Source organism: Lipophrys pholis (assembly GCF_963383615.2).
Source record: "Lipophrys pholis genome assembly, chromosome: 1".
NCBI lineage: Eukaryota > Metazoa > Chordata > Actinopteri > Blenniiformes > Blenniidae > Lipophrys > Lipophrys pholis.
In genome coordinates this window covers 18,780,276-18,807,735 of record NC_137635.1, presented here as the reverse complement: position 1 = coordinate 18,807,735, position 27,460 = coordinate 18,780,276, and the positions used below count along the sequence as shown (strand labels likewise).

At 42.6% G+C, this 27,460-nt stretch overlaps 4 protein-coding genes across 5 annotated transcripts; 1 reads left to right on the top strand and 3 right to left on the bottom strand.

Moving 5' to 3' along the window:
* gspt1 (G1 to S phase transition 1) lies at positions 1–8,739 on the bottom strand. 2 transcript variants are annotated; one of them, XM_080475011.1, is made up of 14 exons: positions 8,349–8,739; positions 8,072–8,116; positions 6,081–6,377; positions 5,942–5,975; positions 5,766–5,843; positions 5,394–5,574; positions 5,134–5,288; positions 4,648–4,788; positions 3,801–3,894; positions 2,705–2,785; positions 2,069–2,242; positions 1,108–1,197; positions 838–1,006; positions 1–727 (listed from the first exon to the last, which is right to left on the bottom strand). In XM_080475011.1, exons 1-14 carry the CDS (start codon positions 8,542–8,544, stop codon positions 675–677), a joined length of 1,788 nt encoding a protein of 595 aa, XP_080331137.1. In that variant the 5' UTR covers positions 8,545–8,739; the 3' UTR covers positions 1–674. The 2 variants fall into 2 exon arrangements, with proteins under 2 accessions (XP_080331137.1, XP_080331136.1); XM_080475010.1 differs by having other exon boundaries at positions 6,081–6,422; positions 8,349–8,736.
* Positions 8,740–10,020: 1,281 nt separating this feature from the next.
* dmc1 (DNA meiotic recombinase 1) lies at positions 10,021–13,125 on the bottom strand (the record flags this gene model as incomplete). Its single annotated transcript, XM_080474999.1, has 13 exons — positions 10,021–10,090; positions 10,612–10,728; positions 10,808–10,868; positions 10,961–11,075; positions 11,199–11,272; positions 11,591–11,682; positions 11,853–11,925; positions 12,025–12,066; positions 12,165–12,217; positions 12,359–12,441; positions 12,553–12,699; positions 12,783–12,827; positions 13,069–13,125. 13 exons carry the CDS (start codon positions 13,123–13,125, stop codon positions 10,021–10,023), a joined length of 1,029 nt encoding a protein of 342 aa, XP_080331125.1.
* A 1,084-nt stretch (positions 13,126–14,209) lies between these two features.
* On the bottom strand, positions 14,210–19,628 carry tomm22 (translocase of outer mitochondrial membrane 22 homolog (yeast)). The gene is made up of 5 exons (XM_080481546.1): positions 19,465–19,628; positions 17,300–17,448; positions 16,203–16,321; positions 15,341–15,458; positions 14,210–15,220 (listed from the first exon to the last, which is right to left on the bottom strand). The coding sequence occupies exons 2-5, from the start codon at positions 17,387–17,389 to the stop codon at positions 15,146–15,148; spliced, it is 402 nt and encodes a 133-aa protein (XP_080337672.1). The 5' UTR covers positions 17,390–17,448; positions 19,465–19,628; the 3' UTR covers positions 14,210–15,145.
* An 88-nt stretch (positions 19,629–19,716) lies between these two features.
* Positions 19,717–24,400, top strand: maff (v-maf avian musculoaponeurotic fibrosarcoma oncogene homolog F; the record flags this gene model as incomplete). The annotated part of the gene is given in 4 exon segments (XM_080465084.1): positions 19,717–19,805; positions 23,436–23,446; positions 23,449–23,525; positions 23,846–24,400. Coding segments are annotated over 4 exon segments (621 nt in total). The 3' UTR covers positions 24,290–24,400.
* Positions 24,401–27,460: the final 3,060 nt, after the last annotated feature.

The following is a 27,460-nucleotide window of genomic DNA, read 5'->3' as shown; positions in this document are numbered from 1 at the left end:
TTACGGCTTGATCATTTATTTTCTGTTTAGATTATGTAACAGCTGTGTGTGTGTCTGTGTGTGTCTGTGTTTACCCTTGGTTGTTCAGAGTAGTATTTGAGCTCAATACAATTAAACCATCTCATGTGGAGAGAGACCAAACAAAAAAACAAAAAACATGGTACAGCAATCCTTAAAACCATTAAATGTCCTTTTGATTCTTAATCCCACTCACAAACAGGGAGATGCACTTCAAGAATCGTAATTACAGGCTAACTCTGGTCTTTTGCGGGATACGAAGTCACTCTGAAGTTTGTTTTCATGTTTGTTTGTTTTTTGTATACTGCATCCTTCTCCATTCAAAAAACAAATGGCGTGGCGAGCCGACGGCGCGGTTAGCCCTGGGAGTACAGAAGGGGGTACATGTAGCTACATTAGTGGCATAGCTGAGCTCTCAATATGAGAAAGCTGACACACTGGACTTGGTCTCTCATTTTGCATTGTTCGTCATAAAAACTGATTCAGTCTTGTTTTCTTCATTTGTGGTGATTTTATTCTCATTCTCCCCTTCTTCTTCTTCTTCCCTTCAGCATAGTTGTGTGTAAAGAGAGAGTAGCTGTTTGGGTCGGCTCTTAGCAGCGTTTCTCCTCTGGGGACGAGTGGAAGAACTCCATGCATGCTGCCGTTTCCTGCATTTAGTCCTTTTCTGGCACCAGCTTCAGGACTTTGCCAATGGCGATAGTTTTACCTAAAGGGAGACAAACGGACGACTCAGCACTTCTGTCTATGTCATGCCCCGCTGAAGATGCACGATCTGAAATTGATGCCCCCTCCCACCCCCGCCTCACGGTGTCCCACCTTCGTCTCGCAGCGTGAATCGTCCCATCTGCGGGAAGTCTTTGAAAGTCTCTAAGCAGATGACTCCTGCGGCCCGGAGCCGGGCGATGCAGACCTGGTCCTGCTTGACGAAGCGAGGCCGCGTTTTGCTCTTCTCCCCCGTCTTCTTGTCCACCAGACAGATTAAGGCCTGTGGTCAGAATTCACGGAGTCCAGTCAGGACAGGACACAGACTAAAGAGGATGAAGAGTCGCCTCAGTGATGTGTTTGGGTGGTGAAGCAGGAACTCACTGTGATTTGCACTTCTTCGATGCAGGTGTGGATGTGAAGCACTGCATTGTAACCAGGACAAATGATTGACTTGTGCTCTATGATGACAATCTGAAAAAACACGGAGGACATTTTAGAGCTCTTTACAACCACAAAGTAACTTCAGGTAAACAATAAGTATCATTCAACACGAACAACCAAAATTGCACATATTACATCGGTTGGTGGGTTTGATAATCAGTTCCCGGTGTTCCCACTCTGAAGAAATACACAAGCTGAAAATAGATCAGTTTGCAGCACAACTATCCCACCCACAAAGACCCTGCATGGACAGATCTTCACCCCTAATCATTTGGTGCCGTTGCCATGCCAACCTGCAAAAGGATGCTTTTATTGTTGTGTTTTACTTACCAAATAGAAACATAAAGATGAAACGCACAAGCGTGTGGTGGAGAGTTTGGTTTTCAAAGTGTGGGGCAGCAGAGAACATTTGTTCCGTTGTTAGTGACAATCACAGCAGTTCTATATTACACATCTGAATAGAAATTAGGGCTGGGCGATTTGGCCTAAAAAAACTAAAAACTGTGATATTTGTATGAAAAAGTCGAGTTTCGATTAAATTTTTTTTCTCAATGCACTTAAAAATGACTGCAGACATCAGATATATTGTTAAAAGTGCAACTTTTTTGCTGTGATTGTCCCCAGAGTTAAAATGTGTTTAAACAATCCCAGTCAATAAATTCAAGCTTTAACCCAGGTTTAAGCAAAAGTGCAACAACCCACAAGGAATGGTAGAACAGAACGTGAAAAATGCAGAAAAACAGTGGGGGGGGGGGGGGGGGGGGGGGTACTTGAATTTGCAAAATAAAAATAATTTTTTTGCTCCAAATTTGATAAATGGATTCAATCAATTTTTTGCACAGCCCTTATAGAAATTTGTCAATCCACTTTGTGAGCTGGTGCTCGGACAGGATCGGGTTACCTGTGCATCAAAGGTGCGGCCGGAGTGGCAGAGGTTGTCGGGGCTGCAGAGGATAAAACCAGGGAGGATTTCCTCCTCCTCTATGCCCTTCAGCCTCAGTTTCAGGTTCTCTCCTGGAATGGCGTCGTCTGTCTCGACATCGTCACTCAGCAGGCTCAGAACCTCCACTGTGTGCTGTAACACACCACACACACACACACACACACACACACACACACACACACACACACACACACACACACACACACACACACACACACACACACACACACACACACACACACACACACACACACACACACAGCTGACTGGGACTGAATGAAGACAGTATTTCTGGGCGGAAACATGACCCAGGCCCAGCGTTGGAGCTGAAACTGAATATTTGTGGTTACAGGATCTTCTTTCAGTCCAAGCTGCAGCAGGATGAGGCAGGTTTGTGTCAATTTAATAGGTTTTTTTTTAAACAATCTCATGCAAACAATTTATTTTTGTAATGTAATTTTGAGGCGAAATATCCGTTTCTGTAAATACCCGGCGATGTGTGAACGAGGCCTTAGAGCTTCCAGTCATTTCAAGCAGACGTTTTGTTGTGGCTCCCTTGTGGGATGGATTAAAGTCACGCAGAAGAGAACTCACCCTGTTTGGCATCATAACCAGCTGCTGGGCTTTACTGATGCATCCGGACTCCAGCTTCCCGAGGATCACCGTGCCCATATCCTGCAAACACAACACTGCATTACGAATGCTGAAGCTAGAGAATTACTAGCTTCCTTTACATTGTAATCCCGACTTAGATACGTTTCTCAAGTAAGTTATTAGTAATAATAATATTAGTAAGTGACTCTGAAACGCCCTCACGATGTTACGATTTGATGTTTCCTCACGGTCCATGAATCCATGAAAAGCCTTTGCTGTCACTGACATATTACAGCAACTCTACATATGTATATTCACCTCTTCACAACAGTGTGTTCAGGCTGTAAGTGTCTATCCTGCTGCTGTTTTGCAGGAGTCCGCTAGTGTTTTTAGTGGATAAGCTCCAACTGTGCAAAGATGAGCAGAACATCTAAAGTTTTGTTTTGTTTTGCGAATCTGAAAAGTTTTGTTAAACCAACACACAGGTGTGTATGTCTTTGTGTGCCTGCTGTCTGTTACTGGTACAGTGTTTAAATATGTTATTATGTATTTATTGTCTTTAATTAGAAAATATATGTCTTCCTAAAAAACCTAATTTGGCTAAACCTTTTCACACGGCTGCTTTGGATATCTATCGAGTGACAGTGGTATTAAAACCAAAGTTTCTCACAGAGCAGCTTAGTGATGGATCCTCCCATGGGGATTGATTTGTATCAACCGTCCACATAAGGTTCTTATGTAATAAGGAGAGAGCCACGTGTAGACAAGACAAAAAGATGTACGAAGAACGGAAAGAGCTGGTGAGTAATGGAAGATATACACTTTGTTGAACTGCTTCCAACATCTAAGCCAAGATGGAGGCCAGGATGCCGAGGCGTCTTAAAGAGAAGGGACGGTGCAGAGGCTGCAGACTGTGTGAGCATGTTTGGAAAATCACTTAGCCAAGAAAACAGAGGAAGGGAAAAAAAAAACAACAAAACAAAACAGGAGAGAAGCATGAAATTCGGAGCTGCAGCAGAGAGGAGGAGACACAGACGCTTCTGTTTTCACTCACTGTGAGATAAATAAAAAGAAGACGAGGCCTCCGTCCGCTCACCTTGTACTTGTCTACGATGGGTAGTCTGACGGGTCCGTCGTTGGATCTGGTGAAGTTTGGCAAACTATCCAAATGGGAAATGAATGGCAAACCCCTGACCAAGAGAGGAGAATCACCAACTGTTAATCACCAACAGTCATGGGTTGTTGTACACGGCTTTTGGGAAATTGCATGAAGGGGTATGCTGCAGCCTGCAAATAGAGCTCCTCAGTTCTGCTTCTTCACCAAGAAATCCATTTTTCAAAGGGTCATCGTGTTTAAGTTGAATGATAAATGACTTTTCCCTTAGAACCAAAGTGTACATAATGAAATAGCTTTGTCACTGTATCAATATCTGCACTGTGAAATCAACAACAAAGAGAAGCTATAAATCAGTGCCCAATCAACTACCGGTCATTATATGAGAAATACATGTTTAAGGAAAGCAAACAGTCGTCTAAGCTTTTTCATCTGGTCACAGCTGAATGTAACGTCTCACTGTATTTACATGGTGGCTTTTTAGTCAAGCTGACTAAATGTTCAGATCAGCTTGTCCCGTTTCCATGAACACTAACTAAGTGATGAGGCTGCCGCTCCAAGAATATCCTCTGATTCAATGAGCGGATCAATCCCATGACACGTTGTACCGTGATCCCACATCCAGCTTTTACAAGGAAACCTTCCAGGACTGACGATGGATTTGTGAGTGTCGCAACCATGAAGCATTTTCTGGCTCAGAGTCTGATTGCTTCATCTTGCTTTACGTGGCAGCGTTCTCTCTGGGTATGCCGCCATCACATGAAGTGGATCGTGCAGGAAAAAGAAAGTGCAGAGAAAGGTGGAGTGTCGGTAGCGGCTGGTGACTTACGTGTACCAGGGGCATTCGGTTACGGGGTCCTTGAGGTTGGCACCTGTGAGTCCGGAGCAAGGCATGAAGTGGATGTCCTTCTTAGGGTTGAAGCCCACCTTCTTTAGAAACGGCACCAGCTTCTCCTTACATTCTTCATACCTGCAGGAGGGTGGGGCGGATTGACGGCAAACAACTGGCAACACAGTTCTAAGATTTTGAGATCGCTTTCAGGATTCAAACCTGGAACCCCCCCCCCCCCACACACACTCAAGCTTAAACCTGAACCTGGTGGCTTTTTAATAAACTTAACATGTCCCTCAAATCACATAAAATATTTAAAAAATCTCCTAATATTTTCACAACCTGTCTCAAAAAAAGCAACTAAAACATGTAATTACTGGATTAAATCCAAACATTCAATAAGAATACAATATTGGTTTTTCACACATGGCTCAATTTAAAATAAAAAATGGAGGGATACGTTATAGTCTGTGCCGTGTTTACCTTTCTAGGCTCCAGTTGACGGTGGGATCATCCATCTTGTTGATCAGGACGATGAGATGCTTCACTCCTGCAGTTTTAGCCAGCATGGCGTGTTCCCGCGTCTGGCCGCCCTTCTCAAACCCCGTCTCAAACTCTCCCTTTCTTGCTGAAATCACCTGAAGCAAACCCACAGGACAGATATGACTTTCTCCCATCAACAATCCAGAATCTTCTATCCATGGATATTCTTGGCTATTAAGGTTGTTGTTGTTCCTCCTCACCAGGACTGCCAGGTCAGCTTGTGACGCTCCTCCGATCATGTTTGGGACGAAGCTCTTGTGTCCGGGGGCGTCCAGAATGGTGAAATGCTTCTTCTCGGTCTCAAAGTAAGCTCTGCCAACCTCCACCGTCTTCCCCTTGTCTCTCTCTTCCTGGTTGGTGTCCAAAGCCCATGAGAGGTACCTGTGACAGTCACGTTGCTTTAGTCAGACACACTACACTGTCAGAAGATGTGCATGCATTACAAACAAGCCTACGGGAATCAACACATCAACAAGTGACAACACAACACATAAACGTAGAACTATGACGTGACGAGGTCTTGAATAGGTCCACTTTAACTGACTCGTGGAAACTCTCCAGGCTTTTCTCACCATGTCTCCCTGTTCTTTTCTTTTGCTTCTCTTTCATATTTTTCCAGGGTTCGCTTATCCACCATTCCAGTTAAATACCTGACAAAGAAAGAAAGGAAAGAAAGAAAGTTGACAAAAAAAACCCGACTCCGTGCAACTGGTTTTGTTCACAAGTTACATACTTATGGGTTACTCACATTATCTGTCCTCCAATAGTTGATTTCCCTGCGTCTGACACGTAGAAACAGATGATTCCAATGAATAGAACTTTCTAAGGCAATATTTTCATGACAGAATATAAACAAACAAAAAAACTAAAGAAACAAACAAACATACCAACGTGTCCGATGAAGACCACATTCACATGCTCCTTTTTGGGGGCGTCCGGTGGCGCCGGGGCCACTTTGGGCATGGGCATCTCCTCCTCTTCCTCCTCCATCATCTCCTCATCCTCTTTACTTGCGGCGCCCTCCTCCTCCTCTTCCTCCTCCTCATCCTCCTCCCCGCAGGATCCTCCCATCCCGAGGTCCTCCTGCCCTCCGCCTCCCTCGCCTCCCCCGGGCTCCTCCTTCTGCTCCCACGTCTCCTCCTCTGTGGTCATGTCTGCCTCCGTGCCGCCGTTCTCCACTGGAGCTGGAACCACAGGACAGTCAGCACGTCGCGCTTCGTCTGGAGGAACTGCAGCCGCAATAAAAACAAACTGAAACCTGCAACAAACACTTGGGCAGGATTCAAAACTTCAAACTTGGTGCGCTGAATCGTGGCTGAATCAGTAAGAATATAAAAATACTCCAGCCTGCATCAGATCAGTATTCTTCTTCTAGGATTGCTCCATAATGTCTGATAAAGGGACCTTGTTATTTTCAGCTTTGTCTCCACAAAATCTAAACATTTTAAGGTCATATGTTGATCCAGAGTCACTGATGGATAGTCTGTGTCCTATAGGAGTTCAGACCTTCTTATTATGGTGTGAGAAACTTAAATCACTGATTTACAGGCTGTAACAAAACCTCATGGGCAATTTATCCATATTTTCAAATCATCACCACTACAAAAATAACAAAAGTGGGATTTAAACTTCAACACACAGCTCTCAAACTACAGAAGCTACTATAGCTAAAGCTGTCAGAATAAGAACAATCCGGAATTCAAGTGTGTCAATTGGCCTTCTAAATTTGGACCAGACGACCAATTTGTAAAGAAATAAAAACTAAATTAAGCTTGCATTTGTTTTAAATGTACTTCTGTATAAGCTTAAAACTATTGGACAACACCGCGTCACGTGTTCCGCTCAGTCGGCCAAAACGTTAAAATATAATCATTGCAGAGTTCTGCCAAGCAAATGACAAACAAATCCGAGAGTAAACAGAAATCTGCTGAGCCACACAGAAGCATCTTCCCATGGCAACACACAAACAAGACTTCTGTTTCTGTAACTATGAAATTATACAGGCCAGCAGTCACGTACAATGCCCATTTTCTTCTCTTCTTTCATAATCAAACTGTGGGGGGAAAAGCTGCTGCTAACTCAGAGAGCCATTTGTGCCTTGACTTCGTCTCTGGAGCTGTAATTATACCTTGTCATTCAGACATGTTAGGTTATATTTAAAAGGTACAAACACCCCCACGCGTCTGTGTGCAAGAAATTTGTAAGACCAGTCTGTCTTTACTGCAGCTGATCGGTCCTTGGCTCACTCTGCTCCAGCTGCGGGGCTCTGAAAACAAACCACCATCAAGGTCTCTGTAACCTGAGTTTAGAGCCGCACAGCATCCTGGGTCAGGCCACAAATGTGAACAAACCAAGAGGCAGGTTGCGTCGAGTCAGCAGGCACACACACACACACACACACACACACACACACACACACACACACACACACACACACACACACACACACACACACACACACACACACACACACACACACACACACTGCAAGCCAGGGCTTTGGTCATATCACACAGCATGTGTCAGAGCAGAGGGAGGTCTATTTTGGGAAGGGACAAGTAATGTTGCATCATCCACGACAGAGGTGCAAGCACATGGGTTAACTGATGCCACAAACCCAAATAAGGCTCAGTGAGTGTCCAACTCGCAACCTTGCATCAGATCTGCTCTCAGCTTGAAAATCCGTGTCTGCAAGGTAGAGGCTGCACCTGAGCCTGTAATCACAGCTGTAACCTGAACATGCAGTGTGTGTGTGTGTGTGTGTGTGTGTGTGTGTGTGTGTGTGTGTGTGTGTGTGTGTGTGTGTGTGTGTGTGTGTGTGTGTGTGTGTGTGTGTGTGTGTGTGTGTGTGTGTGTGTGTGTGTGTGTGTGTGCATACCGACTGTTTCTGCCACCTCCATGCTGGACACGGGCTCAGGAGCACCTGGGAGGGAAGAAAACAAAGCGTGTCAAAGTCACCCATTTATTAAAGGTTCACGACTGACAATCTGCGTTATGACACAGATATTACACATGACTGCGGGTTAAGCCGACTTGTTGATGACTTGGTGGGTTTACGAGCAGCTGGCAGGAAGGCTAACTTAGCAGGGTTAGCACGGCCAGCTCGCGAGCGGAGAAAACTAACTTCCAGGCGGCGGTGTGCCGCTAAAACCCACCGTCCGCAGCCGGTGTCTCCGCGGCGCTGGCGTGCAGGAAGCTGGGCACGAACACCGGGGCGTTCACGTTGGGGACGAACGGCTTGGCGTTGACGTTTAGGGCGGCGAAAGCGGCCGGGAGCCCCGCCGCGGCAGCCGGGGCCTCGGCATCCTCCTCCAGCTCCCACGAATCCGGGGCCGTGTCTCTCGGGTCCATGGCTGCTTTTCAATCCGGGGTGGACGGAGTTGTCCGCCACGGGGCGCGGTGGATGGTCTCGAGCGGTACGGTTCAAGTCGCTGGTGTGCTTCAGACGTCTACTGAAGTTCCCATCGCTTTGTGCAGCCGTGCTTTGACAAGCATATGGAGCTCCGAGCTGGAACAGCAGCCGCACCTCTTGCGCTCGCCGCCAGAGGGCAGCAGCGGCCCGACGCTCAACAGATAGACAATTAATAAGCGTGTAATAACCGATACCGCACGTATGCAACGTATTCCCTAATGATTTTCACCTTTTTAAATAATCTAATGAAAACCATAAAATAGTTAAGAACCTAATTAAAAGAGTGATGCACAGTATATTCGCCATTTAAAAAAAAAAAACTGCAATAAATTATTTTATTTCAGAAAAAATGTTAGTTATGCATTTTTAAAAAACTGATTGCAGCTACTTAATATATAAAAAATGTAAAATACCTTTTCAGTAGGATTTTACATATTGACACATTCAATTGTGTTTATCTACGTTTGCGCTTCCATTTGTCCCTTTTATACATTGGCAATAACTGACCATGTATCTGGATTTTCAGTAAGCAAATGTATACTGAAAGGACATAAACCCAACATTTATTACATTTTCTAAGGATTTTTAATGTTACATCAATAAAGTAATAGCCTTCGATAAACGTAATAACTTAATAGAATATTGGTAAAACGTTACAACATTGACCTAAACTTTTTTTTAGACTATTGGTTAGTTTTAACATTATTGGTTGCTGAAATGTTCACAGCTGTGGTCCTTCTTACTCTCCTCAATATACCGTTACCTCCTCTTTCAGCCTTCTCTTTCCCCATCCCTCTGGGGCTTTCTCTTTTTATTAATGATTTCTTCTCTATGAGTGTCTGTTGATCATTCAAATATATTGATCAAGCGTATAAAATGAAGACTCAACAAGCTCAAAACAAACATGTGAAGGTGTTCAGACAGTAACAAAACAAAAAGCAGAAGAGATGAAAATAGACATCAAATATTATCCAGTTTAGAATATTTATTACACAATGTCACTTCTAAATCTACGCATCAGCAAAAAGTTCCTTTTTGGAATGATCTGTCTTCAATAGCTATTAACTCCAAATGCAGAAGGAAACAGACACTAATATAACACCACGAGACCCACAAATAACCAGCAGGTGGGAGCAATGTTTGGCTTTTTTAAAAGATCACTTCTGAACAATCACTCCACTGTAAAAAATCTTAACAAATGGTCTTGTTTGGGAACTTTATATTAACGTAAATAAATCTGAACAAACCAACCGAGTGTCTGAGTAGAATAAATTCATCAAAGTAACACAGCAACAGATAAATACTTAAACTGTAGCAAGTTGTATTAAGGTCAAATACCCAATAAATTACTAAATAAAAGAACACACATAATAAATGACATCGGATAACAGTGTTATTGTGTGAAACTCATCTCTTCACTCTTTGGCATCGGTGACTCCTCCGCCTGAGATGGCGAAGGTGGCTTCGTTTTCCGGCATGTCGGGACTGAAAGAAATCAGAGAAATAGATGATCGTTGTAAACGGACTCCGTTCAGCTTCTTTTGTTTTTAACAGCGTACATCAGTCCAACTACAGACTACATCCTTATAATCATTTTAAAGAGCCTTGAGTTACATGTTTCAAGAACTTTTTTTGAGAAGTTCAGGCTTGAGACAAATTTTACATTTATGATGTTAGATACCAAAATAGATGAGACTGAAGTCAAATTACTGGTAATCTCATTGGATGAAAGAGGTTATGCATAATTTTCATTTAGAAAAAGTTTTATTGATCATTAAGGGGTCCACCAGGTCGTCATTTCCTATCCTACCCCTTATCTAATGTTCTTAGCTTGTCAGGCATGAATATAGACAGTGTTTGTGAAGAGTTCTTGAAAAGAGACAGAAGCTAAAGTGTTTTGTTTCACACAGTTTATGGTGAACCCTAAATATTCTTTTCTAGACTTTGTGACATTTTACTATCGTGCAGCGGAAAGTAAGCTTACTAGGCTCCAGTTGTTTAAGTACCTGTCAAAAATCTTTGCGATCCTCATCTCTCCGCGTCCCTTTCTCAAGCTGATCCGCGTAGTGGAGGCATGAGCCAGGATGTGGCCGCCGATCGGTTTCTTGGGATCAGCCTGAAACCTGAAAGGGTTAAGAAATAATGTTTTTTTTCCCCTCCATATCGTTGTTTTCCCTGATATTTAAAGAGCGGCTGCCTTACGTCATCCCGGCTCCAGGATCCGCTGTCATTTGGTTGGTCACAAACACGGCTACATTGTACTCTGGAAAAAATTTTTTTAAATACAATACACTGACCCAATATACACCACACACAAAATACAGATATGTCTTAAACATGCATCCTGGTTCAGACCTTCTGAGATTTTCTGCAGCCTTGAAAGCATCTGAGCCAATTTCTGCTGGCGCTCAGCCAGCTCGCCTCGACCGGAGAAGTCCACTCTGAACAGAGCCATGATGGAGTCGATGATCTAACACAAGTCAGCAAGTCATAGTTTAATGCCTCACCTTTATTACATTGTCAGTTTATAACTAAATGAAAAGGCAAAAAAGAAAAGAAAAGAAAAAATAAGAAAGAATGTGTTGCCACTGACCAACAATTTAAATACTCCTCCTTCTTCATGAAACTTGGCTGCTACAAAGTCCAACAGCTCCATCTGGTGTTCACCTTCAGGAAGAGCAGAAACTTCACAGGTAAACTCAGGATCATGAGGCTCAAACTATTTTTAGTTGACATATAACCAAATTCCATCTAATTGTGAGAAAGTAAAATGAGACCAAAACGACCTATAAACTCAAAATCTGTCTTTAGATTTCGATGTGAATAAGTGTCATAAAAAAGTCCTTTAATGAGGCTTTGGTTAATTTGTCAGCAACAAGATAGCCGGTTTTAAATGCTGCACCAATGTGCTGTGTGTTCAACACCCCTGATCTAGATAGAAAAAAAATAAAAAAGAATAATTCAATATTCAAAATTGGTTCGCACTAGTATAAGCTCTGGCATATAGCACGTTGTCCAGCACAGCATCGTGGTCCACGTTAAACCTGTTAGCGATGTCTCGCAGTCTGTCCGGGCGACTTCATTCAGGGAGGGACGAGTCAAGGAAAACATGACACACATTAGCATCAGTGTCATAATTTATGGATCAGCTTATGGCAAGATTTTACACAGCAGACTGACACGCCATCCATCAATAAATCCTTGGTTAGTCATCAATGCTGCGCGGCTGTTTTCATTTCAAGGATACAAAGTGTTCTCTGTGTCGATGAAGACAACCTTTCCACCCGAGTAGCCGTCCTCACCCGGCAGCTGAGCAGTGACTGGACCACAACGATGGAAAGAAGTTTTAAATTAGCTTTACTTGCTCATTACAGCCTCCCCTTTTAAATCCCTACAATAAAAAAGGGCTCCTGACTCACCACAGAAGGTGTGCGACAGCTGGGTTTTCCCTGTGCGGAACTCTTTCAGGGATGAAACAAAGTTGGCTGACTTGCATGAAACAATATTAAACTTTCTTTAACGTTCAACATAACAGGAGAGAAGTTGAATGTCTTCTGACCTCCAAAAGCCTCCGTGATCGCCATACTCTCAACACCTCCACCCAGCAGTTTGCTACAGTGGTTCAGTAATTATGGGTTAGTTATCATGCTACTATGTCACAGATCACAAAAAGACGAAACTGAAATTCTACAGCATTAGGTGTTCATGAATGTGAATCCAGCAATGTGTGCAACGTTATGAGTGAATCTTAACTCGAACTCCTGGCTGCCGGTCGTGATGTGAAACACCTGCTTCCTCTTTGCACTGTACTCGAAGGCTGTCTGGAAACCCACGGTCTACAATGTAAAGACAACCGTTTCACATCTACATTTAAACCAGTCATATTTTAATTCCACAATAATGGAGGACGAGATGCAGACTGAGGAAACCAGAAGAGGAACTATCACCAGCATTTTCCCAGCTGCCTCCTTGATTTTCTCCACTTTGGCCTCCGACAGGCCCTTGATGTTACACAGAGATTTGCGGGTGGTCATCTGGATCCCCTTGACGGTGCAGATACCCACTGTCTTCAGCTTTTTAATGTCTGCCATATTCTGCAGTCAGACAGGCGCGTGGTGTTGGGCGGACAGAAATGACTATGGACCCGATGAGTGTTTCAATCAAGATGTCTACTCACAATCCCATGTTTCTGTAGGAGGTCAATGTCCTGGAAGAAGGACTCCTGTGGAGTTCAGAGAAAAGCTAAATATTTATCAGGTATTTGCTTAAGTCACTGGGAGAAAAAGAAAAAAAACTTATATTAAGATGTGATCTATCCTATCAATCAATTCGCCTCCAGGGAGTGACGGTTCGGACAGGCCAAATTAGCTCTGAAAGATCATTATTGTCACTTTTAATCACTAAATTTCTCCACATGCGAGATAAATAAAGGGATATCTTATCTTAAACAACTTCAAATTCACCTCATCCTCCTCAAAGCCAGTGTCATCTCCAACAACTTGGTCGTCTGCTGCTTTCATTTTCAACGACAGATAAACTAGATGGAAAAAAAAATAAAAAAAAAATTAATAGTTTAGCTAAAAATAATCGCTGTTAGCTAAAGAAGCTATTAGCTATTCACTTCTTTGAAACAGGTCACAAAATGAATTTTTTAAAAAAAGATTTGAAACGACAAAGTCGGAGTAAACTAACTTTCCCGTTCGTTTGACTATAAAACGATGATGATATGAAGCTACAGGAAGAGAAAACTGTAGTTTAATGCATGAACGAAAGCCGCTCGTAGATCTGACAGTGGCGGGAATGTTGGATTTCTGTTGCATTCATGAGCTGTGGGAAATCGTAATTTTATGTCTTGGTGCACGGTAAAAGTGTATTTATACTGTTTTCAGTTTAAGAGTTGGATTTAAGGTCAAAATTGCGTAATTTCAGTTGTCGATAGCAAACAAGGCTTTCCTTTGGGTTTTTCTTCTTCTCTGAATGTATTTAAAGCATATAAAGCCTATGAGTGATGGATTTTCCCATAAGATCAGTATGAGAAAGGAGCTGGAGGTTTACCGTGAACGCAGCATTGGCGTTAGGAAAGGAAAAAACTTTATAAAATGTTAATTTTAACCTCTTTTGCTATATGATTTAGCAGCACAGTGATTAGGATTGACAAATCAACACATGAAGGCTAGGATTTGATTTCAGACTGGGAACTTATGGTCTGCTGCTATAAGAAACGTTTTTTGGACATTTCACTGTATTTTTTCAGTGCATCATTAAAATTGGCATTTTGATGAGATTGTAGTCACTTTCAATAACACTTATTAAAATAGAAACTTTATCACATATAGTCTTTGCCATGCAAACATACAAAAAAAAAACCCTTTAAAGTTTAAATTTAAAGGTTGTTATGGCAGTAACACTCCAGATGAAATTGGGCTGTATGTGGCTCCTGAACTAAAATGTGTTTCACACCTCTGCACTTAAGCGTGTGCGATCATGCCTACGTACATGTATTTGCAGATGATTTACTAATGACTGTTTTCAGAACGTTTTCTGCCTTTCATTCACGAACAAATGGGATAAGCCACAATGACCCTGAGAAGCATGTCATTTCTTGCTTAGCTACAATATCTCTGATTCCAGTCATTTATTTTTATTCACAATGAAACTGATAAAATCAACAATCACAGGGTGAAAGCAAACGCAACATTTTGGTCTTGATTTGGTGTTTTATTCTTTGCAGTCATGTTCAACACAGAACAGACACGTGGCTTTGCTGAGTGAACAAGAGACTGAATTGTTGGATAAGTGACAAGAGAAAACCCCAATATAACATTCTCTTAAGAGTGGACAAGGGTGATTAACACTGGCGTCAACCATCAAAAACACTTCTCAGATTTTGTGTCATTGAAACAAATTATTTTGCATTTCACCTTCTGTGAAAAAAAGAACAGTGTTGAACCTTTTCGCCATATGAAAGTTGATTGTACTGAATACAATCCAATGTTTACAGCCCAGTGATCAAAGTAGGAAGTTTTATACTTTGACATGCAATGATGAACTGTGACAAGTGCAAGAGGAAACATCATACAGACTGGACATTTATAACATAATGTCTGCAGTTGTCAACTCATCAGCACCAGAAAAACATAATTTAGCCAACAAAAAGTACGGCTTCTCTGACTGCAAACACCAAGACATACCCCTCTTTTCATTATTTCCACCTGCTAATCCCCTAAGGGATCTATTCTGACATAAGTTTTTATTTAAAAAAAAAAAAAAACATGAAAATGGAAGCAGTGCTCCTGAAAATCAGTCTGTGCATGATGTTGGGAGGAAGGAGAGACAGAGAGAGAGATGCATCCTCCTCCGTTCCAACACTGTGTGCTGGAGTGAGCCTTGTGCTACACAGCCGACGCTTGGCTTTCTTCTGCCTTTCCGGTTTAAAAAAACAAACTAATTCTTCGTTCTTCTCCACGGTCTCTCTGTCTCTCCTTGCGAGCGACCTGGCTGTATCGCCTTGCAGTGGATCTCAGGCTCATGTCAGGTCTTTCACATCTTGCCGGGTGCGGGAGGCATCATTCCCGGCATCCCACCGGACATTCCAGTGTTTGGCCCCAACAGAATCTACAGAGAAACAGTCAAACAGATATTTTTCATTTCAAATCCACTCTTCCTGCCGAGTTGTGGCTGACACAAATAAGGGTGATACAGGCACCTCGCCTCTTTCAGCCTGTGAAGACTCACCTGTCTCTGTTGTTGAAGCTGCTGCTGCTCCAACTGTAGTCTCTCCGTTTCAAATACAACCGGCAGCACCAGGATCATAAAGGAGGTAGTTCCCACCCAGAGCGCAGCGCGGGAAAAACTGGAAACAGGCCAACAGCTTAATCAGCTTGTATTTAAACTAAGCAACACACTTTTCCTTTCCGTTTGTCTATCTAAACTCTCAAAGAATTCAGGAAATGTATTGAAAGACTCTAAGGAGGTGGCGGCGTCTGAATCTGGTGACATCGGTAGAGATTTGTTTAGTGCATTCGAGTCATTGAACTGTCAGTGACTTGGAAGCAGACAAAGACTCGTCTGTTCAGGAAATCTGAGCTCACTTTGTAGTTGTGCAACTAAGTTGAGATTACAATCGTTCAAACGACCCACAAACACACACACACAAGAATCCGTTTGAATCCAGGCAAACGTAACAAGTCTGAATTGAAATGTCAGGCAAGGTTTTTATTGTTTTGACAGGGTACCACTGTCAAAAGTATACCTACAAGTAACACTTCATTATTTGCTATTGTGCCGAGTTAAGCAGTGCTTTTACTTCAGAGTGACGGATTTCAAATGCCATATATAACTACATCTAAAGCTGCAAAGGATTTGAATTAATCACTGCATTAATTCTAAACTGTGTAATTCAGAAAGACCCTCAAAAGGTAGTTGCTTCACATCATCCCCCCTTTTTATTTTTTATATTTGTGACAAACTGACTACAACAATCTTGAAAATACATGTTTTAATAGCATTTGTTTCACCAGCAGTTGTTGTCATTGCAACAGGGTAGTTAACAGGCATCAAGGATATCCAGTAAAGTTCAGACTCTGCAGAGACACACCTGTAAAACTTCTTGACCATTGACACTGAGCAGTGTGCAGACACCTCAGCGGCTGTACGCACTGTGTCTGGAAACATCTCCGTCAGGCCCCACAACCTCTCCATCAGTGTCTCATCCAGCTGGAAGAAACAAATACAAACATCAGAGAAGCCTATGACAGAACAGTTTGTGCTGTAGAAGCAGGGGAAAACCACTTTACAGCAAGAGTATGCTGGAAATACAGAGTGATGTTATTAGAATACAACATGACTGATAATACAGCTTTACCGTAAAAAAAACCCCCACAAAGACATAAGATACAATTGAGATATAAATCTCAGTGCATCAGCATCTCCACTGTGAGAGAGGGAGAGGCTCCTAGGAAGCCATTTCGAACTGGTCTCGGTGGTGAGAAAGAGAATGATGGCGAAGGTGTCTTCTAAAATGTACAATGACTCCCAGCCCATGAAAGACACCCAGACTGCCCTGGAGAGCTCATTCAGTGGCCGACTCCTTCACTCCAAGTGTGTGAAGGGGCAATATTGCAGGTCCTTCCTCCCTGCAGCTATGAGACTGTACAATCAGCACTGCTGAACACCACCCTTCAAATACCACCAACCTGGACAATTTGAGACACTGCACTTTATAATGTACAATACCTGTGTGCAATATACATTATTCATTTATTTATTCTGTGCAATAACTTCCAATCCAATCACTACAAAGGTAATTGTAAAATACTGTCCTCATTATCTCGTTTCTGTTAGTTTTTCATATTCATTAATATCGTTATTGTTTGTAATATTACATTACTGTCCACTTACTTACATTACTGGTCCAACAATGCAAATTGCACCATTGTGAAACAAATAATTATCAATCAATCAATCAATCGATCAATTGAACAAACGAAGCTTGTCTAACCTTAGGTCTCCTAAAGAAAATATTGTCATTTAAAAACCAGAACAGTGAGTTAGAGTCTCGTGTATCTGGACAAGTAGCTAATTAACTAGCTTCCAGTGTTGGTCCGAGAGGGAAATGCAACAAAAAGACAAACGTATCGTTACCTTTGTCACGCACATTTTCAAATTATATCACAGGACTGATAAGATACTCACGTCTTCATCTTCATCGTCGTCTATCTCGTCCTCGGGGGGCCGGGTGGCCACCGGGCCCGCGGCCGGGGAAAGCTCCTCGATAGCGGCCATGTCTTCAGCCGTGCTCCGCTCCGATTAGCTGCGAGGACGGCGAACCAGTCGCTAACAAACTCAGCAAAGTCAAAAAAAAAAAATCCCCTTTAAATGTTCTTTTTAATTCAGATAGGAGCTAACGCTAAGAGGCATGCATGAGTCTGAGGTCACGGTGGAAAACGTGAAGCTCGTCAGGGTCGGATGACGTAAGCAAGGCAAGAGGTCAGTCTTGAGCCGTGCGACAAAAGTGAGCGCGCCCCCTGACGGCTTGGCGGTAAAACTGCATGCAAATAAAAATAATACGTGAAATAGATTATTACCCCCGAGTCCTCGAGTGAACCCGGAATATTCTACCAACAGGAAGCCTGGAAAAACTCCCTTGAGATCCAATATAACGTTTATATTGAGATACAATAAATTAGGGAAATAAAATTGAAACAATTTGTCACATTTTGTATTTAAGAGGAAAAAAAAACAATCATATTATGAAAACGACCAATAGAAGACTCCACATAATAATAACAGAAAGAAAAACTACGACTACAACTTCTACTACTGCCACTGTTAGTGCTGCTGCTACTACTACTACTACTACTACTACCAATACTAATACTAATACTATTACAAATAATATTGACACACCCTCTACACTGCAGACTTTGAACACACCCACCTGTCACCTGCAGAAGTTAACTGATGACTCTGCGATTATTTGTCTCGTCAGAGATGGAGACGACACAGAGTACAGAGAATTGACCCTGGACTTTATAGAGTGGTGCCTGAGGAGCCACCTCCAGATCAATACGGGGAAAACCAAAGAGCTGGTGGTGGATTTCCGCAGGTAAAGACAGACTCCCACAACACCAGTGAAAATCCAGGGAATGGACATTAAGATGGTGACATCTATGGGGTGTTCAATTGAACAATAAACTGAAACTAGAGATTTGCATTTCCAGAAGAAAATATGTACAGGCCATTTTTTTCTGTAATTTTTTGTGATTTATTTGGAAACAGTTATAGATGTAAAAGGCACACGGCATAGCAGTCATCTCATGAACAAGCTGCACGTTTTGATACTTGAACAGTTCAAATTAGTTCAATATTGCAGGAGATATAGAAAGAAGTCATAATAATAATAAAAAAGATTTGAATCACTAATGTGTGAATGGCTTTCAGCTCTCAGACAATTAACTTAAATGTGCCAAACACTTTATGACAATATTTGTTTCAATTATCTGTGTTTTGTTCAAGTTTCTTTTTTTCTGCTGTTGTTATGACCTGAGAGGATAACAGGGGTCAGTATTTGCTGCCATCAATAAATCTAAGTTGCTTCCACACAGAATCCTGTCCAAACCTTGACATATTCCAGATTGCAAAATTCCTTCAACTCATGTGCATTTAATCACAAAAGTTGGCAAAAACTAAAAACGGTGATCATTTCAACTTATTTTCATTAAAAACAAACGAGGCCTAGTTTTACAACAATTAGGTTTATCCTACCATACATGACAATAATATATCTATATTAACTGGCAAAGTCTAGGAAACAAGCCGAAAAATTTGATTAAAAAGGTGAAATGGAAACATTCTAGATGCTTGATGAGAAAGTCTGGGTGTGTGGGTTTCCTCTGGGTACTTTGGATTCCAATCACAGTCCAGAAACATGCATGTGAGGTTAATTGATGACCATAAATTGCCCCTAGATGTAACTATTATGTGGCTGTCAGTTTCTCTGTCCTGGGTTAACTGGGATTACCTCCAGCACCCCCTTGGCCCTGCAAAGTATAAAGGAGAGTGGAAGATGGGTGAAGAATTATTTTATATGTCAAACAGTCAAAATAGACCCCTAAAGACAAAACGTGTGTTGTAAATGGGAACACTATACTAGAGCTTTGTTTTGTTTGTTTTTTACGAGGAGGAGTCATAAAACTGTTATGGTTCTTTAAAATATTCTGTAGTTAAAGTCCAGTCAGACCACTAGAGACCTGTTCCTTTTTTTTAAATCGTGAAAGTAGATCACTATGAAATGACTGTGCTTAAAGTCCGAAGTAGGTAATTCAGTAATTTCTTCCAGACTTTAATAGCCAACTTACCTTGAATAATAAGAAAAGACATTTGATGACCACTGAGAAGAGTGTCCGTGACTGTAATAGTCTCTTTTAAAACTCTTTTTTCCAGCCTTGTTGTTGATGGGAGCAGAGGAGGGCAGGAGGGAGCCGCTCATGGAAAAGTTCTGGGATTCAGGGATTCCTTGTTTACATCCTCCCGGAGTACGCCGCGGGGGCGGGGCTGACTCCGCCCTCATTCTTTCGCCCTGACGTCATTGTCGCTTGTGTTTTTTATGAATGAAAGAATCCAACCTCAGAGAGCGGCGGAGTAATTCCGGGAAAAGGCGGACTGACATTTTGTCGCCCGACTCGCGTCGACCCAGCAGGTAAATCGCCACTTATTTCGAAATTATTCCAACTCGGGGCAGATATTCGGTGGTAACGGCCGAGCTTGCGAGCTAATGGTGTCCGCCGGGGAGAGAGAGGGGGGGACGGGGACTCGCTAAGTAGCCGAGGACAAGCGAGCAGGCAGCTGTTTGCTTTAATCTTTAGCTCGTCAGGGACCGTTGATGCTAGGTGCTAACATTACTAGCATGTTTGGGATGATGCGGATAATTCGCCTTCGATCTGAATATTTCTCAATTTGTACTCGCGTCGATTGACGGCTATGATCTTTTCTCACCTCCTCGCTCCAAGCAGACGCGGTGTGACCTTTTTAAAGGTTGTATTTAAAGCCTAAACGAGGGTTGAAGGAGGGAGAAGAGGAGGGGGGGGGGCTGTTTACTACAGTAGCAGCGCCTTTGCCCCGAGCTGGCTATTAAAGAGTCTATAATGGATTTAGCTTGTGAATAATGGTCCTGTTAGATGTGTGTCGCTTGTTTGTTTGTTTGTTGTTGTTTTTGAATGTTTATAAGACCAACGGTATCAGGTGAATCGTCTCGTGGCTGCGGTGCTGCGTTCACTTGTTGCTCTCCTCTTTGCTAGCCTCATGTTACTAAGTGCTCGCTGCTGATTGCGTCTTGTTTTGGTTTATTTTGAGGTAAAAACGTGGACGTCCTGTGCTCTTTGGACTGTAACGGAGGGACGTAGTCACTGTTGTTGTTGTTTTTGGTGTCCTGGGTTTTGTTAGAGACCGGCCCCGTGTCGGGGGAGCCGAGGAGAGGCGTTCTTGCTGAATCACGCTGACTTTACGAAACCGCGGTCTCATCGGTTTACAGCCGGAGTCCTCCGGCCGGTCGGACGACCGCTGCTTCTGCAACCTCCACTTCCTGCGCATTTCGGGAAGCAAACTCTGCTAAAACGAGACCATGAGATATTTCTTCCCCCCCGAGACGTCCACTACATACACGTGTGTTATGAGGACTTATTGGGTAATTACGGCCCCACAGCAAGTAGGATTCCGATGGTGTTACCAAATCAACGTCCCCAGAAAATCCTTTATATGTTTATATGTGGTTCCTCCTCCAGAGCAGGTGCTTTCAAAAAAAGTCTATTTTCAGGCAAAGCTTGTGTTTTGAGGGGGTGAGTTCCTACTTTTCAATCCATCATCACAAACGATTTTCTTCTAGGCAACTTGTTTGAATTAAAAACAAAAGACCAGAAGAAGCAAAAAAGGGAACAATAACATCAACCTGTTATACAACTGTCCTATTAAAGATGTGCTAAAGCAAAAGTAAAACAAAGTTAGAATTAGGTCAAATCTCAAAATAGCGTTTTACACATTACATTACTGCTTTGCAAACAATGCTAGTACAGGTTGTATATGTTGTTCTTTGGGAGGTTTATTACGATTTAGCCGTATGTTGTGACTTTGGTTTCGTATTTAAACATTTGTGTCTTACCAGTTTGTTTTGTGGATTCAGTAAATCAGGGGCACACGAGGGCAATTAAACTTGAATAAGAAAGAAAAATCTTTATTTCATCTTTGGGATTAGAATGATTCCGAGGAGGAGTTGCCTGTAAAACTGTCTGAGATCAAAAGTGTGTCCAGGAATGCTGTACACAGTGAGCACAAGGAGTGAGCTCATCACAGAAGCTCCCAAAAGGTCAACGCCGGCCTCCCTTGTCACCACGGGGTATTATTTACCTGCCTGCTCGAGACGTGGCGTCTGCTGACCTTGTTTTTAACCACTTTCCTCAACTTTCGTCAAGTGAAAGATGAAACGGTGAAAGGCCGTTGACTCTGAAAAGAAAGTCCAGGATTGCGATAGATATAAAAGCAAACGCACTGACTCGGCAAAACTGGTTTGGGGAGGGGAACCACTGCGTGGTTCAGTGATGTCAGGGGAGCATGTAGTGGTGTTGATTCAAATGTTAAAAGATGCTTCTGCTATGAACTGACACTGTGTAATTGTCTGAGCAGGCGGACGGTGTGGCTTCTCTTTTGTATCCTGCGGTCAGTAGGTAGCAGAAAAACAAAAGCTGCACAATCATTTCTCCCCCTCCAACATGACATTGAGCTGGAGCACTCAGCCAAATCAACCCAAGGACTGACTCAGGAGGAATAGACAAGCGGTAGAAATTGGCCCATGTACATGTTACACTTTAATCCCAGACGGAGATATACGCGCGCTGACCTTTCTGAGAGTGTTGGGAGTCCTGGTGCAGTCTGCGTGAAACGCTGAGCCAGAAGAACGAGAGCACAGGCTCACACAAAAACTCTTATTGTTGTTCCAGCTTGGCGTAGCAGTTTAAAGGTGTTTTAAGGCTTTTTGAATCACGATGCCTGGGTTTTTTTTTTTTTTTGCCGTGTTCACGAACAATAGAGCTGTTTTTTGCCTCATTCCACCAAAAATATTTTCTCTTGAGCCGCAAAGCATGTTTAACCTTTTGAAATGAGGATTACGGAGCTCATAAAGTCCATATGTGGGTTTGTTATGGATATAAAAGCTGTTGGACTGCAGTCATGAAGTTTCAGAAGTACAGTTATAGCTCATGAATGTTTTGTAGTTTGAGCTGTTTTACTGTTTTTAGCCATTCTTTGTGGCTTCAGATGTTGTTGTTGTTTTTTTTTGCTGTTTTCATAATTTGAACAATTTAGATGACTCACTATTTTACAGGCTGTAGAGCTAAAATTCTAATTTAAAGGTTATTATGGCACTATTTTACCAGTCTGGCCCACTTGAGATGAAATTGGGCTGTTTGTAACTCCTGAACTAAAATGAGTGTGACACCTCTGATCTAGATGGTTTTACCAGTTTTTAATCCCTCAAATAAAGTTTCTGGTGTTTCTATTCAAATATCAAACATACAAATAAACCAGCATTGTTATGTTACTGTTACCTTTTTTGAATAAAGCTCCTGATTTTAGCCTGAGCTCCTCACCTGAAGTGAAAGATCACCACAACGTGTGAGCGATTCCATATTTCAGTTGAACAATCCTAATAATTATGGAGCCGTTCTTCAAGTTAATTGTCTCATTTGTCACCTCAAGTCCTTTTTAGAGGTGGTGTGTTTTTTCAAATAAGATAAAAATGTTTATTTACATACAGTTGTATCTTAAAAGAGTCACTGCTGAGGTCCGGACACACTCCTACGCTCTGTTTATTTCACGTCAGGCTTGTTTAAACTGTAAGCTTTCCTCACTCGCTGTTTTTTTGCCGTGGTCGCTTTGGACCGTTGGTGACGCGTCGACAAGAGGAAGTGTTGAGGGGATTGGTTAGGACACCTGCTTTGAGCAACCAAAAGGGCAGACGCCTGATAACTTCCTCCTCCCCGTTCCAGCGAACACAGACCGGCGCGTCGCTTTCAAAAGCTCCTCTTCCTTTCATATCAAACCGCGGGGTTTAATAAGAGAGTGTGCTGTTTAGAGAAGCATGAAAGATCTGCGGGTTCTCCTTTTTTCTTTTTCTTTTTTTTCCTTTATCGCGCATGACTGCTTGTCTTGTGAGCGGATGGTAAATGTCAGGCCAGATATGGACCAACAAAAAAACACAATTGTCTCGAATCACACGTGATAACATACCTCCTTTTCTTTCTTTTTTTTAAACAGTTGTATCCTGTTTCTGTTCTTCCAGAGTGTCTGTATCTGTTTGACTGGTGCTCTGGGTGAGAACAACCAAGACAACTGGATCATGACGACAGAAAGAAGCAGCAAAGCCCTGAAGGTAACATGCAGACAGAAATAAAGCTGGGTTTTTATTATCTGGAGTACAGTGAGTCATCTTCTGTAGCCTCGGGCTGAAGGGAAACTACAATGTTTGGAAAGATGTTTCAACATTCATTCGGATCTAGTGTTTTTACAGGGAGTCCACTGTGGTCCTCTGGATTTTCTCACACACACACCGTTACAGTATTCAGAGTATGAATCGTTGTATAATTACAAGTATTGTGTGATGCAACAATATCCGTCAAGTATTCAGAATCTCTAGAAAAAAAGTTAACGCTGGAGCTAGTCATTAATATCGTTCTTTTCCTTCTCCTCCAGGTGAAGCAGGAATGTGGCGAGAACGTGCCCTTCCTGTCGGACAGCGAGCTCATGTCGCTGTCGGTACGGGAGCTGAACCTCCACCTGCGAGGCCTCTCACGGGACGAGATCCAGAAGCTGAAGCAGCGCCGGCGCACCCTGAAGAACCGAGGCTACGCCGCCAGCTGCCGGGTGAAGCGCGTCTCCCAGCGGGAGGCCCTGGAGCAGCAGAAGATGGAGCTCCAGAGGGAGGTGGAGAGGCTCGGGGCCGAGAACGCCGGCATGAGGAAGGAGCTGGAGGGGCTGGGGGCGCGGCTCGCCGCCCTACAGAGATTCGCGCGGGGTCTGGAGGCCGGAGGGGGCAGCCTGCTGGCCACGGCCCCCCGCCTCAACACCGCCTCCGTCATCACCATCGTCAAGAGTCCGCCACAGCCTAAGCCACAGAGGGACCATGAGCTGTCCTAGAAGGGGCTGCTGGGACTGGACTGGGGGGTGGGGATTGGGTCGGGGGGGGGTGGGTGTGGGAGACAACCGGCAATGCAAACACACACACACACACGCACACACACACAGACACACACACACACAGGTTTGCATTGACTACAAACACAAGCAGCAGGACAGAAATCGAAATACTAAGCGCCTTGTTCACATTACGACGCAGCGGCGTGTCACTTCAGCCCGCCGGCAGCAGCTGGAATCCCTTCCACAACGGTTGAACAATGGCAGGTTGGCATTGTGACGCAGGTTTAATGTGAACTCGGCGCTCGGCCCTGCACCCCCCCCCCCAACGGGCTGTTTTGACATCGCTGAGTGAAGCCAGACGACCCAGACAGAGTTACTGTACATCTTTTACTGTTCAACAGGCTCAGCTGCATCACGCTACCCCCAAACAACAACCTCTTTTTTTTTTTTTTTTGACCGGCACCATCTAGCCGGAGGTGATGTGAAACGTTTCAGAGTTTGCAATCCATCCGATTTTTTGTTCAGTCACCCCCCACCCCCACCCCCACTCCCTTCTTACTTTTCTCCATCCATACATGAGGAGGGGAGTCATTCTCGATGGCTCGTGCACACATTTCTCACATTAATGCAGTGCCTTCAGGAGCCGTGAGAATCCAAACCTCAGAGAGAAACAGAAATCATATTGTGGGAGGAAAGTGATTCCAGTCTAATGTTCTGACTTGCAACTTCACGTCTCACAGAGCCGTCGGTCAGTCTGAGGCCCCAGCGACACTTCGTGGTCATTTTTTTTAAACAAAGACAAGAAGAAAGGACACGTCAAAGCAGCATCTGGTAGGATTTATTTGGGCTCGAAAACCGTCTGCATACATTCCCGTTTCGTTTTTTTTTTTTTTTTTTTTTTTTTTGTGTTTTTGTTTGTATGTGCCGATAAGAGACGAAAATGTTGAGTGACATTTATCAGAGATATATTCTATATTTTATTTGTATTTAAAAAAAAAAAAAGTAGATATTATGAGAAGACAAGCTAACGAGTGCTGTGATGTTCTATGTTTCCAGAAGTACTTATGACTTAGTCTGAGGATACCCTCACGTCTAATTATTGTGTTTGTGTGGCTACGACGACGATTACTTTTTTAAAAAAAATGTTAATTATTAGCTGTGTAGAAATACGCTCAAAGCCAATGGCCATATTGCTGTATGATGATTTTTTTTTTCATTTGTGTGTCTGTGTGTGTGTGTGTGTGTGTGTGAGAGAGAGAGAGAGAGAGAGAGAGTATTTTTGTTTGTTTGATTTGTTGGGTTTATGTTCATTTTTTTGCCACGTTTGTACCTGCTTGTTCTAGTGGATTTGTGGAATGGGATGTGATCTTTATATGATGATTTGTACGTTGCTTTTGAGAGGAAACGAATTTCTGAATAGAGTGCTGCAGGGATGACGAAGGAGTCTGAGTCAGTCTAGGTATTTTTATTTAGTTTTTTATTCAAAAGTTCGATTTGAGGATGTGACGGTAATCCTCAGTTAGACACTAATTGTATAAAAAAAGAATTGGGAAATTCCCCGTCGCTCACTTGTGATTTCACTTAGCGGAGCCACTTCTTCATATGTCTTTCATTTCGCTGTGACCTCAAACGGAATTCACAGCAATCTCATTGGGGATGGATTTTGTAATTTAGTCATTATGTTATTAGAACTTTCCTGACAGCTTAAAAAAAAAAAAAAAAAAAAGCTAAATTGGGTATATATCTTCTGAAAAAGTAAAAAAGATGTATCCGCTAATATGAATTCACACTAAGGCAACATGATTCTCGGTCCCTTTTCTGCTTCTGATTGACTAAAATGTGCAGCTACTTTGTAGCTTTTAGTCAAATGATTTTCAGTTTGTTATAAAATGTGGTTAAAACAAAAACCCTGGCAGCTAATGAGTGTTTATGGGTCTCTGTCCTCTGTCGCGTTACCCATTAATGACTGATAAGAACAGACACGTCAAAAGTTTATTTCAACGCCGTATTCACCGTCACTCGATGAGATCAATAGCTTCGGTTGTCTTAATGTTGGTAAAGTCTGTTTATTTCCTGGAGTTACAATGAGTAACTACCATAGTAACTCATTATTATAATGCTAAGCGAGTGAGAGGGCGAGCAGGGCAGGACACGGTGTTGCCATCGTAGGAATTCTAAACTGGCTCCCTGATTTCGGGTGAATAAATAGATTTCTGTGACAACTCGTTCCTGCAGCACTCTTAAGATGTTGAAGGAGTGGGGGAGAAGAAGGAGAGACGAAGGTCCGGCTAGTGGTTGTGGATGGAGAAAGAAAGTAGGGGGCGGGAAAAGAAGGTGCAGCGGTGGCGCTTCACTCACTTGAAAAGCTCCGTCAGACTTCGGCCTGCTCTAGATGTGTCCACCAGGCTATATGGAGTTTAGGCCACTGAATAGTTCTAGCAATATCATATATATATATATATAAATAAATATAAGTAGGCATTGTAACACATTAAAGTGTGTTGACAAATAACTCCTAAAGATATGAGGCATATATTTAGCTATATATGAATATCTGTGTGGCAAAAAAAAAAAAGAAGAAGCATTTATTCTCAATATTTTAACGTCTCACATCTTGTCAAGAATTGTGCTGGATGTTTTGTACTACCTGCAAAACAAAAAATGGTCTTTGTATTTATTACCTGTATTTTTTCTATTGTGAAAATTTAAGTACATTGTCTATTTTATATATTAATTATAATAAATGTTGTACATATTGTACATAAGCTGGTGTTGGACTGGATATTGAATGTGTGCGGCAAGGAGGGGTCAGTGTTGCAACGGAACCCGGGAGGTGAAAAGAGTTCTATTTTTTTCTGGGCTGCATGTGGGCTGAGTCACCGTGTGATTGCACCTGCCAAACGTTGCGACACAACGTGCTGACTCAGCAGGTTTGCAGCAGCTCCTCTCGGCTCCTGGGAGTAAATCAAACTCCTGCGCCCTGTCATCTTCAGGCCATTATAAAAACTGTTCAGAATACACAAACCCACCTGCTATGTGTTTATGAAGAAACACAACCACTTCTTAGCACACAAACATATAAACTGACTTTTAAACCTTCAAAGAATAGGGTTGAACTTGGTTTCCCATGAGGCTTTATGTTCATAAATGAGCTGAACTACACATTGGATT

Bases quoted from the DNA above. Each gene is read 5' to 3' on its own strand.
- gspt1 (XM_080475010.1), bottom strand. From the start codon at position 8,544: ATGGACCCGAGAGACACGGCCCCGGATTCGTGGGAGCTGGAGGAGGAT. The intron at 5,976-6,080 runs GTATGTTTGTTT...TCTACGTGTCAG, and splicing joins GGTCTTCATCGGACACGTTG to ACGCAGGGAAATCAACTATT. The intron at 5,575-5,765 runs GTGAGAAAAGCC...TGACTGTCACAG, and splicing joins GAAAAGAACAGGGAGACATG to GTACCTCTCATGGGCTTTGG.
- tomm22 (XM_080481546.1), bottom strand. From the start codon at position 17,389: ATGGCCGCTATCGAGGAGCTTTCCCCGGCCGCGGGCCCGGTGGCCACC. The intron at 16,322-17,299 runs GTGAGTATCTTA...TGTTTCTTCCAG, and splicing joins ACGACGATGAAGATGAAGAC to CTGGATGAGACACTGATGGA. The intron at 15,459-16,202 runs GTGTGTCTCTGC...GCCTGTTTCCAG, and splicing joins ATGGTCAAGAAGTTTTACAG to TTTTTCCCGCGCTGCGCTCT.